The sequence below is a fragment of the Xenopus laevis genome, chromosome 3L, assembly GCF_017654675.1.
Source record: "Xenopus laevis strain J_2021 chromosome 3L, Xenopus_laevis_v10.1, whole genome shotgun sequence".
NCBI lineage: Eukaryota > Metazoa > Chordata > Amphibia > Anura > Pipidae > Xenopus > Xenopus laevis.
In genome coordinates, this window is record NC_054375.1 from 106,055,335 (window position 1) to 106,067,799 (window position 12,465).

General features: G+C 37.4%; 1 protein-coding gene across 1 annotated transcript; it reads left to right on the top strand.

The window, feature by feature from the left end:
• Positions 1-1,067: 1,067 nt before the first annotated feature.
• rsl24d1.L (ribosomal L24 domain containing 1 L homeolog) lies at positions 1,068-10,276 on the top strand. The gene is given in 6 exon segments (NM_001092431.1): positions 1,068-1,185; positions 2,954-3,067; positions 6,921-6,993; positions 8,861-8,924; positions 9,014-9,099; positions 9,511-10,276. Coding segments are annotated over 6 exon segments (492 nt in total). The 5' UTR covers positions 1,068-1,104; the 3' UTR covers positions 9,585-10,276.
• Positions 10,277-12,465: the final 2,189 nt, after the last annotated feature.

The window sequence follows — 12,465 nt, forward strand, 5'->3', positions numbered from 1 at the left end:
CCTCGATCCAACCACCCAATATGATCCGATCTTTGGGCCCCAGGGCCCACGTTTAGATCAGCCGATATCGCCCACCTCAAGATGGGAATATTGGGGAGAGATGAGCTCATTTGGTGAGGTATTTATGGCACAGCTTTACTGTAGCAATTGCATTTACAAATTTAAAAGCATTACTTTCAGTAATTTAAGGTAGAATTCTATTGTTTCTTCCTGTATATCTGACGATTTAGCTCTGCACATGTGTATCATCATCATTTATTTATATAGCATATTGAAACAAACTATCTGTCTTGGAAAGATCTTTTTCAGGAAAGATTGTAATTGTAACATGTATGCTGCTGTGGAATTGGCCAGGAAAACTGCATCTCTAAGTAACTGGTCCAAGGGATCCACTAAGTACTTGGGTTTACATCTTTCGGTATCACTAACATAGTGTGATGTTCAGGGCAATTTGTTTGGAAAATACCACAATTGTCTATATACTACTAATGGGGTGTAATCCTTGCAGATGATATTGTTTTGCATTACATCCCTTAATTAGCACTGACATCAATCAGCATAGGGAGATCAAGGAAAGCATCAATTAAAATCTGAACATAAACACCAGAAAAAGGGGATGAATTCTTCTAAAGGCAATATACACTTTCCCCAAACTGAGACAGGAATGCAATATCCAATGCTTAAGAAACATATAAATAAAATAAAAAATAAATTGTGTTGGAAATGGACATGCCCATTCCTATCACTAAGAAAATCTATATTTTACAAATGTTTACTTTAATTTTTTCACTAAACTTCCAACCCCAGTCCTTTTATCGTCAGGGTGATTTAAATTGAAAGTGACACACCCAGCCTAAGCTGCAGCTCAGTAACAGAGGGCTTTTCAGTGGTAACTGCTTTTATCAGTTTCTCCTCAGGATTCCTTATTCAGTAGAGAAGATGTAGTGAGACAACATACTCCGCCAGTCCTGGGTGGCGCTGTGAGCTGGAGGAGCGCACATACCGTTCTGGCAGTGACGGAAATGTTGCTGACTGGAGTTTGGAGACTTCCTTTTACAGCTGGTGCTGGGAGCGTGTGGTCGGTCTCGGTCGTGAGCCGCCACCATGCGAGTTGAAAAGTGTTACTTCTGCTCCGCGCCCATTTACCCGGGACACGGGATGATGTTCGTGAGGAACGACTGTAAGGTGGGCGAGGCTCGAGAGGAATGTGCATGTCTGTCACTACTAGTTTGTAAACACATGCAGCTGCGGGGATACGTCTGCGTCTGGAATACGTTCGTGTAGCAAATCCTCGTGTGCATTGGTTGAAAGATATGAGTAACTGAACGTATCCGGTTAATCCCAGTATCCTCCTGATCATAGTTGCCCGGGTGTTTGTTGCCAGGGACAGGGCCGACCCAATTTTGCAAAGGGGGGGGGGGGGTGTATACACCAAAAAGAACACGACTGATCGCATAACAACAGTAACACCATGTTTTTTTTTCTTTTAAATGGGTAGTTTAACTTTTAGTATGTTACAGAATGGCTAATTCAAATCAACTTCTCAATGGCCCTTTGTTTTTTTCTTTTTTATAGATTTGCTTTATTCACCTTCTTGTTCTGACTCTGATCAGCTTTCAAATATAAGTCACTGACCCCCCCCCATCTTAAAAACAAATTCTCTGTAAGGCTAAATATATAGTGAATAAAGTACCCCCTCTTGTAAAATATAAGGATATTATAAGTTGCCGAGGAGTTTCATGACCATATAAAAACACGAGGCCGACGTGACTTCTAATACCCTCATATTTTGCAACTGGGTTTACTTTATTATAATACACAAGTTTCAGTGAGTCATGTGACAGAAATGACATCAGAACTCACAGTTTATAACTGATGACATCAGAAGTCACCGTTTATAAGGATATAATTTACAAGATATTCATGGATTTTGTGCATTATATATTGTTATTGCTGCTTTTTATTACTCATCTTTCTATTCGGGGCCACTCCTATTCATTTGCCAGTCTCTTGTATCAGTGTGTGGTTGCTAGAGTAAAGTGTATCCTAGCAACCAGATTGCTGAAACTGCTAACTGGAGAGCGAATAAAAAGCTAAATAACTGAACAATCACAATGATCAAAAATGAAAACTAATTGAAGTTTTCTCAGAATATCACTCTCTACATCATATTAAAGGAACAGTTCAGTGTAAAAAATTAAAAACTGGGTAAATAGGCTGTGCAAAATAAAAAAAAATGTTTCTAATATCGTTAGCCAAAAATGTAATGTATAAAGGCTGGACTGAGCTGTTGTATAAAATAACAGAACAGAATACAACTTCTTGCTTTGCAGCTCTCTAACTCTGAGTTAGTCAGCAACTTTAAGGGAGCACACATGGGACATAACTCCTTAGCATGCAGGTCAGATACAAAACCAAACAGTTATGACCCATGTGGCCCCCCCTCAAGTCAATGATTGGTTACTGCCTGGTAACCAATCATTGGGAACCAAGAGAGCTGCAAAGCAGGAAGTAGTGTTCTGGCTATTATATTAGACATCCGGTCACTCTAGCCTTTATACATTACATATTTGGCTAACTATATTAGAAACATTTTTTTTTTTTGCACAGCCTATTTACACAGTTTTTATTTTTACACTGAACTCTTCCTTTAATATGAAGTGGAGAATGATATTCTGAGAAAATTTGCAATTGGTTTTCATTTTTTATTTCATTTTTACCCAGTTTTTAATTATACACAGAACAATTCCTTTAAAAGTTAATTTAAAGCTTAATAACCCCATTAACATTAATGACTAAACTGGGAGCTTTCATCCCTAAGGATTACAATTAGACCTCTACCTCTAGGTTAATGCTGGGGCGCTTCCTACGAAGTTGATGTTTGTTTTACGAAAGCTCTTGTTTAACTCCTGGCAATATGAGTGGATGAACTCTTGTTTTGTTATCTGTTTAGGCTTTTAGATTCTGCAGGTCAAAATGCCATAAGAATTTCAAGAAGAAGCGCAACCCTAGAAAGCTCAGGTGGACCAAAGCGTTCAGAAAGTCAGCTGGTAAAGAGTTGACTGTGGTAAGTCCTCATCTCTGCTCTCACTTGGTCATTTTCATTCACCCTTGTGTAATTTATCACTTAACTGGGGTTTATGGATGTGATTTTTCTAAAGGTGTAATTCTGTTACTGTAATGATTAACGGGCACCTATCATATGATTTTTTTCCCACCAGAAGGGCAGTCTAATATAGCTTGCACTCCTGTTGTGGGAAACAATACTATTTTGCTAGAAAATGCTTCTTGAATTTCTATTCCACCTGAACCTGGAGGAAACCATTTTGGCACATGCATGGGCATCATGAGATAGTGGCTATCTCGCTCATTATGCGCATGTGTGAGACGTTTTATTGTTTCCCCTAACTGGATTAGAGGGGATGGCACCTTGGTGAGGGAAACATTTTTCTATTTTCAATTTACCTTAAATTGCTGTCTTGAATTTAATGAAAAATCACTCTTGTGCTGCTTTGCAAACAACACTCATATCTCTGAGGCATCTTTATCAATTGCGACTAAACTCTATCCTGTTTTTAGTGTGATCTAATTTTTCTCTGATTGTTGTCTTCAAAGAAAAATAACTCTTTAAAACAAAATCTGCGTTTTTGAGGCTAAAATGTTATAAAAATCAAGGGGAACAACTTGGAAAATGACACTTTTTTTTTAGGTATTAGGTGACACAATTTTCACTTTTTTTTTTTAATAATAATCTCTCCTAACTGTGTTAAAAATAAAGATTGACTAGATAATGCTGTAACTCTCCTATAAGCAAAGGTACTGGGGTCCCTAGAGGAACTTAAGAAACCTGTTATAGTGGTACTCCATATACAGACAAAGCCACTCTATTGATGAGGGCTACTGTTAGAGCAGTGATCCACAACCAGTAGCTTGTGAGCAACATTTCGCTCTCCAACCCCTTGGATGTTGCGCTCAGGGTCCTCAAAGCAGGTGCTTATTTTTGAATTTCAAGCTTGAAAGCCAGTTTTAATTGCATAAAAACTAAGTATACTGCCAAGTAGAGCCTCCTGTAGGCTGCCAGTCCACATGGACTACCAAATACCCAGTCACAGCCCTTATTTGGCACCCCAATGAACTTTTTAATGCTTGTGTTGCTCCCCAACTCTTTTTACATTTGAATGTGGCTCACGGGTTAAAAAGGTTGGGGACCCCTGTGTTAGAGTATGGAAAACTGCAATATTGTTTTACCCAAAATCTCAACACCACTGCTCAACCTGTACCCCATTGTGGGGCAATCTGAAACTCCAGCACCTAAAATACCTCCCTGATCCCCATGCATGGGCGTAGCACAGGATTAAAAGTATGTTTCAAATGTTATAGCAGAAGACAAACTGCTACCCTTCTCAGAACTGAAACAATTGTTCTCGCTCCCAAATAAAATGTTTTTTTTAGATTCCTTCAACTGTGATATGCAATAGAGGCTCAATTTACTAAACATCCTCTTGACACAACCCCTAAATCACCAGAAATAATGGCCCACACAGCTGAGCTCAAAAAAACCCTCTCTTAATTTTATGCCAGCCTCATGAAAGCAAGCAGCACTCCCTTAAATAGACTCTATTAATAGTGGCAAAAAGACATTCCTCACCTGACCCCTGATCAATGGGAGGACATACTAGAGTTGACCTGTGAGGGAATAATAAGCACAAGGGATAGATTATATACCTGACCCCTCAACAACTACATAAAATTAACTCTGAAATGGCACATGATTGCCCCAGATGCAAATAAGCCCCCACTGAATTTTTCCACATGGTGTGGAAATGCCCAAAGGTAAAAAAGTTTTGGGTTAAAGTAGCTAGACATATACATGACAGAACAGACATCACACTTCCATCAGACCCTATAGTGACCTTACTTAAGCCAAAAACAAAAAAAGTTCACGGCAGCCATCTTCCGGGTCTTCTTGTCTTCCGGCGCTTCAGCAACTTCCGTCCATTGCACATGCGCAGTTGTTGGAAACCGGGAAATTGCTCCGACGGGCATGTGCTGCAGCGACGGTCTCATTGGGTTTCCGACGACTCAGAAGATGGCTGCCATGAACTTCGATCGCTGAATCTGCACTGAGGGGTAAGTAAAAAGTTAGGGGCATTTGCCCAGGGTAGCAGCTAGGCTGGAGGGAGGGTCTATGTGGAGTGAGAGGTAGGGTTTTTTGGAAATGGGCCAGATTGCATACCCTGGGAAGACATGACCATAAAGCAGTACCTCTATATAAACTTACATATCTCAGGAGAGGCCGTCCCCAAAAATTTCAGAATGTCTGGAGACATTGGACAGAGATGGACCCTTCAGCTAATTTCGGAATTCCTCCCCAATCCCCCCAACGCAGTACCTGACAGACCCTCAACTGTCGCCTTTCCCACGTACACAAAATCCCCCCCTTGTTAAGACAAGACCTAGTATTACCCTTTGGTACCAACTTCAAACCCTTGAGGCTATGGAAATACATTACTGAGTGTTAGGAAGGCAAGAAGACATAACAGATCTCATTTATAAACACTGGGCAAATTTTCTCCTGGGAAGTATCCCATAGCAACCAATCAGTGATCAGCTTTTTTTTAGCCAGCTGTAGGTTGAACACTGAAAGCAAACCTGTGGTTGGTTGCCATGGGAAACTGCCCTGGAGCAAATTTGCCCAATGTTTATAAATGACCCACACCGTGTTTAGTTTAAAGTTTTTGACTTTATTGTAAAACAAGCATTCTGTACAATGTATAAATATACTGCTGTAAAATGGAATTTCATTATGTTCCATAAAAGAATTGTAAAAAAAAAAAAATAAAGATTGTAAAAAGTCACAGTTGTTTTTTTTTTTTTTTTTTTGCTGTGATTTTCGAAAATTGGAGAAACATAAATGCATTTAATAAATCTGCACCCTGGGTGTTTTCCCAATTAAACTTTTTTCTGCTCTTAAAACCATGGGCTCCTGCATTACCAGGACTGCCTACAAGTGAAAGTGTGTTTATAGAGTGCAATAAAACCTTTTGCTATGAGGCCCCAAACACTTGATACAGATACAGAGCTCTACTCTTTGCTGTGCTTCTCTTGTTTTTCCCTAAAATAGCAATTTCAGCGATTTAAATAAAACAAACACCCAGTATAATAAATATTTTAATGTAGTTTAATCTTCACACATGAAACATGTAAGGGTTAGTTAAAAGTTAAGTTAACTTTTAGTATGTTATAGGATGTTCTATTTTAGCCTTCATTTTTCTAAAAGTTTTGAATTATTTGCCTTTTCTCCATCTTTCCAGCTTCTAGTTAAAATTGCTGCAACAATAGGGTGTTGGGGTTCACTGATTCCTATAATCAAAAAAACTATTGCTCTTTCTGTGGTGGTGTTCTCTCTATCCTGGCCCTTTTCAATTCATCTTCTAGTCTTTCAGACTCCTCTGCATTGTTGCTAGGGTAAATTGGACCCTTACAACCAGATAGATGCTGAAATTCTAAACTGAGAAGCTGCAGAACAAAATTAATTAAAAAAAAAATCTAAATGAAGACCAGTTGCAGTTTAGGACAGTTGCAAATTGTCTCAGAATATAACGATCTACATAATACTAAATATTAATACGAAGGTACATGTCACTTATACCTTCCATGTGATGTTTGCAAGTTATTAGCAATTTGTTCCCAATAAGCATCATTTTATTTATATATATATATATATATATATATATATATATATATATATATATATATATATATATATATATATATATATATATATAAAAATATATATACATAAGCAGTATTAGACTATGTAGTAAAACATAATTTCTGTGGATTAAAAACGGAGTAGTGTTTTTTCTCATTCTCATAAATCTCATTTCATCATCTTAATCCTCTTTTGTTGTACACAGGATAATTCATTTGAATTTGAAAAAAGAAGAAATGAACCTGTCAAATATCAGAGACAATTGTGGAGCAAGACAGGTAACATGCCCTCTTCTGTTTCACACATGTTTCTAATTCATTTTGTTATATATTTATATGAAACTTGTGCTGAAAGGGGTTATTTGCCTTCAAACACCTAATTGGTTTCAGTTCACCAGAAATAACAACTTTTTGCAATTACTTTCTATTTAATATATGTCTGTTTTCCTAATATTGAAGTGTAAAGTGTAATTTTTCACCTTCTAAAGCAGCTCTGGGAGGAGGGGGTCACTGACCCTGTAAACTGTTCTAAATTGATACATTTAGTTGATACATTTATTATCTTTCGCGCTTCTGAGCAGAATCTTGATTTCATTAAGGGCAGCTGTTTTAATTGCTACAATAGTTGCTAATACTCCAGAGATGTTGCTGAGAAATTTATCAACTAAATGTTGCAAATTTGTTACAGCTCAGAATCTGCACCTGAATTACTGAGTTTCCAGACTCAAACACCAGAGACAGGAACCTTAAACTTTAAACTAAGATTTTGAAAAAACGGTAAAAAATAAATTGGAAAGTAACTGAAAAAAGTTTTTATTTCATGGTGAACAATCTGAAAACAATTGAACTGAAAAAAAGTGTTTGGAAGGTGAAGAGCCCCGTTAACTGTGCCCAATCGCGGCTCCAGGCGACCAATCTCCCTGAATCTTCCCGTGTGGCCCTAGCCTAAGGGTTGTGACACACGGGCAGATTCGGGGAGATTAAGTCATCTGGCGACTAATCGCCTCTTCTTCTGAGCGACAATCTCCCCGCTGCCTTTGCGTATCTTCCTGTCCGCTGTAATGTAAAGTCGTCTGCACTAAAGCACACGCATCGATTCGTTTTCCCGAAGTCGCCCAAAGTTTCCTCATGATGCAACTTTTAGCGACTTTGGAAAACGAAGCGCCGCGTGTGCTTTATCGCAGGCAACTTTTCATTATAGCGGACAGGAAGACACGCAAAGGCAGTTCGGGGATATTGTCGCCCAGATGAAGAGACGATTAGTTGCCAGGCGACTAAATCTCCCCCCGAATCTGCCCGTGTGTCTCAACCCTAAAATCTGCTACTCTCTTGAGTTATCGCCGTACTAATTTATACAATTATTAATACACCCCAGTGAGGTTAAGCTTTGCCCCAGAGTCCTTTCTAGAAGACTTGTTCAGGAGATCTAGATTAACAGTAGGGCTTTGGGAGAAGAAAATTATTACTATGGGAAAAAAAAGAGTATAGTATTGATCTCTCAAATGTTTTGTTGTTCGATGGCCATCTACCTATGATTTAACATATATCTTTATATTATACTGTTAATTATTTGTAATCTACTTTAGGAATGTAATGCATATCCTACTTCTTTAAATATTTTTATGTAGTAATTATGAGCATTTTCAGTTACATAAGGAAGTAGATTTAGTATACTATTAACACATAACGTAATTTATTTATTTTTTTAAATGATGCCCTTCACTTTGTAACCTGGCCAATCCTAGAAGTAGTGGAGCATTCTTCAGATGACCAGTGATGTACTGTTCACATCTAGTGAAATATTTAATTATTCTAGTGTATATCCGAATTTCTTTTCTTTTATTACCCTTCTGCATCAACGCTGAATAGTATAGACACCATAATGTGAAGACTTCACTATAATTGGCTTTGTATTTTTTGTTTTTTATGGTTTGAATGTTTTAAGGAGAATGGACAGAGCCCTCTTCACCTTTGTGTTGGTTATTGGTCGATATATATGTAATTATGTACATTCTTTGTTTAAATCCATTTATTGTACAGTGCTGTGGAATATATTGCCGCTCAAAAAATACATTTAAATGATATCTCGTGACTTATCCAACCCTGTTTTTTCATGCTATTAACATTCTCCTTGAAATCTCTTCAGTTGAGGCTATGAAGAGAGTGGAAGAAATCAAGCAAAAGAGGCAGGCTCGGTTTATCATGAACAGGTAAATACATCTTACTACCGATTTGTAAATATAAAAGCAGACAAGACAGAGCTTACAGGGCCATTTTCATAATGCTTTCTCTTTCTTAGACTTAAAAAAGGCAAAGAGTTGCAAAAAGCACAGGATATCAAAGAAGTCAAACAGAACATTCATCTTATTCGGGCTCCTCATGCTGGTAAGATTTGTTTAAATATGTGCAAATATGCAAATCGATCAACAACATACCAAAGTTATGCCACAGTGCTTCAGTTTTTTAAACACTTTTCCTCTCCATAGGTTGTCTCAGTCAGAAGAGTTTATTTAAAACCCACTGCGAGCAATTGAACACCTGTTTTCATTAATCTGCCTGCATGCTACTTAATAAAGCTATGCTCATTGGTTGCTATGGGTTACTGTACCAAGACAAATTTCCCCAAATTTGTTAATCTCCTCTCAGTTGCACATGATGCTGATTTTTCTTAATGCAAGACTTACTGACTTATCTAATAGATACATATATCTGTGACCCTTTTGTGATGGTTTGTGTTTGTACTCACAATTCCTGATTTTAAATAGTCATTGTAATTGTTTTCTTCTTTTTTTATAGGAAAGGCAAAACAGATGGAAGACAAAATGGTTCAGAAATTACAAGAGGATGTGGACATGGAAGAGTCTGCCTAGGCATGTGCATCACCATCTGTTTGTCATCTTTGCTGTCATACCATCATCATCTTGTGTGCTGTGGAAACAATCTTTTGTTTGCAATTTGGACTGTAACTTTTTCACCGATTGTCAGCAGCATTGTTCAGAGGAACAGAGTGAACACACAAACAGCCAAATAATTGTGTGTACCCGCTGGCTGATCAATAAAAACTTTTGTTTACGGAAGTTGTTCTACCAGTGGTCTTGATAAGTGCTCTGATTGTGGATAGCACAGTTTGTTAAATGTGTTTAATTTTTCTAAACAGGTAAATTAGATTTGATATACAGTATTTGATACATTGGTGCAGGGTTTGTTTCTGGAAGAAAAGATTTTATTGTCTGTATTGATATAAATTATTGTGATAATGGTATTGGTGCAGAGTACTGTTGCCTACTGATGTCCCTATAGGAAATGAATGTGCTCCATGCTTCTGATGAAAGGATTAGCTTGGCTACATTTGGCAAAAACGGGAGATTGAACTACTGGAAATCGTTTTGGATTTCCTACTTTAATCTCTTATAAATAAGCCCCAACACATGTATATTCAAGTTGTCCTGTAGCCTCTGATATCTTGGCTGCCCAAAAGGCATCCAAGCTTTAAGCAGCATGTTTTTAAGTAGCCCAAAAACTACATTATAGTAGAAGAAAAATTAAAATCTCTGTGAAGCAATGTTCGTTTGTTAGGTACCCTGTGACCAAAATTGCTATCCTTTTACTATGTTCTGGCTCAGGGTACTTTTTGCCAGATTATTATGTTGCCATATTCTTGCTGCTGTGAAATGGGGTGCATGCACAGCACAGTACTACACTGTAGTGGAGATGCATTCAGCTTAAATCCGTGCATTGGACACTTGGGACCAGTGAAAACATGGCAGAGCTCTGGAGAAAAGGGTTAAAGATTAGCAATTGTAAACACATGGGGGGTGTAATAAATTGGCACTTCCTAGTCATTGTCATTGCCTTAAAAGCATCCACACACTATTGCCTTACAAACACTGCTGCTTCTCAGGTAATTGCAGTGTTAGTATGTTGCCTAATGTGCCATTAGGGATATGGGGAATTCCACAGTCTTAGGGTGCAGATCTATTTCCATTACTTCAGATAAAGCGGTGTATTATACAGAACAATTTTTAAGTGCTGCAAAATTGTGCCTGAAACAATCCAATAGATTAACATTACCGGTTTTCTTTATAACTTAACCATTCAATTTCTTTTGCAAGGTAAGTTGCAAATATTATGTTTACAGTCCCAGTGGAGCTTACAATCAAAGGTCCCTATCACACACACACACACACACACATTGTGGTCAATTTGATCAGGTGCCATTTAACCTTCCTGTAGGTTTTTAAAGTGATGGGAAAAAATGGTGCTTTATAAAACAAAGTACATGATAAGTTTAAATAGCTGTGGACCAGAGCTAGACAAGTGAGGTATTCCACTACCAATACAAGTTTAGTGACAAAACGTTCCATTTATCACCGTTTTAAATTGTCTTGCTTCCAGTTCCACCTAGAAATAGTGTATTCAAGACCAATATCCTTTACTTTAATGAGAAATCTCATTTACTGTATGAAATTCCTTAGTAGAATTCTAGTCTTCTGCTCACTTCCTTGAAAATCGAATCCGTCTGGTAGGAGGCATTGCACATAAAAACCATGGTGGCATTCATTTGGGCAGATTTATCAAGGGTCGAATTTTGAATTTGAAAAACTTGAAATTTGAATTCAAAAAGACCAACCAAAATTTATTTATATAAAAAAAATAGACTTTTTTTTTTTTGCCCGAATCGTTAAATTTTTGATCGAATACGAATTTAAGTGACGTATTCAATTGAATTTGATGCAAAGTATTTTCCAAAAAAAAAACTTTGATTTTTCAAAGTCCACCAATTGACTCCCAAAAGGTTCTAGGAGGTTCCCCATAGGCTAAAACAACGAGTTTGGCCTATTCCCTAGTAGAAGTAGACAAAAATTAGCTCGAAATTCAAATTTTTTTTAATTCAAATTTTCACTTCAACCTTTGATAAATCTGTCCCTTACAATGTATTCTAATGTATTTTGCCTTAATATTCTTTATCAAAATCGTTGCTACCACAGATGCCAAATAAACAATCCTATAGTTCCCTGGCTGAGAACAAGAACCCTTTTTAAAGAACAGCACAGCATTAGTAATTTGCCAAAATTTTGGTACAGGTTTGGACTCCCATTATTCAGAATGCGTTGGATCTGCTAAGTTTTGGATTTTTGTTTTCTTTCAAAGATCTAAAATTAGATACCTATATGTACTGAACTGGAGCTGTTAAAACAGAGACCTGGTTTGGCATTTGTCTAAACGGATGAGAAGTAGCGGTTATAAGCCTTTCATCAGGGGATTATTTATCATGCTGTGTACAAAGGGGAGTGAAACCTTACTGGTGATGTTACTCATAGTAACCAATGAGATCTTTGCAGAGACTGTTCTTAAAGTGACAGTGACATGTTGCTGTATGAAGTTCATGTCACTAGAATGTTGACACTCTGTCTAGGGCATTTTGAAATGCCACATGATACCCACCAAAGATATTAAACCCATTGTTAAAACCACCCAGCAATTTCTGTGAGGATGGAAGATACAACCCTGTGACAAATTCAAGAGGTTGACGGGCACAAAAATACCTGAAAAAAAATCACATAGTTTTAATCAAAAATGACACATCTACCTGATATTGTTACAGAGGAAAAGATTGGAGTCATATAATAGCAAGTGTCACATGTTGAACAGAACATCAATGATTATTAATATTAAAGGGATAGTACCATGTTTCAGATAAAAGTTTAAAGGTTCCACTATCCTTTTACATTGCACTGCCTGTTTGTTCTG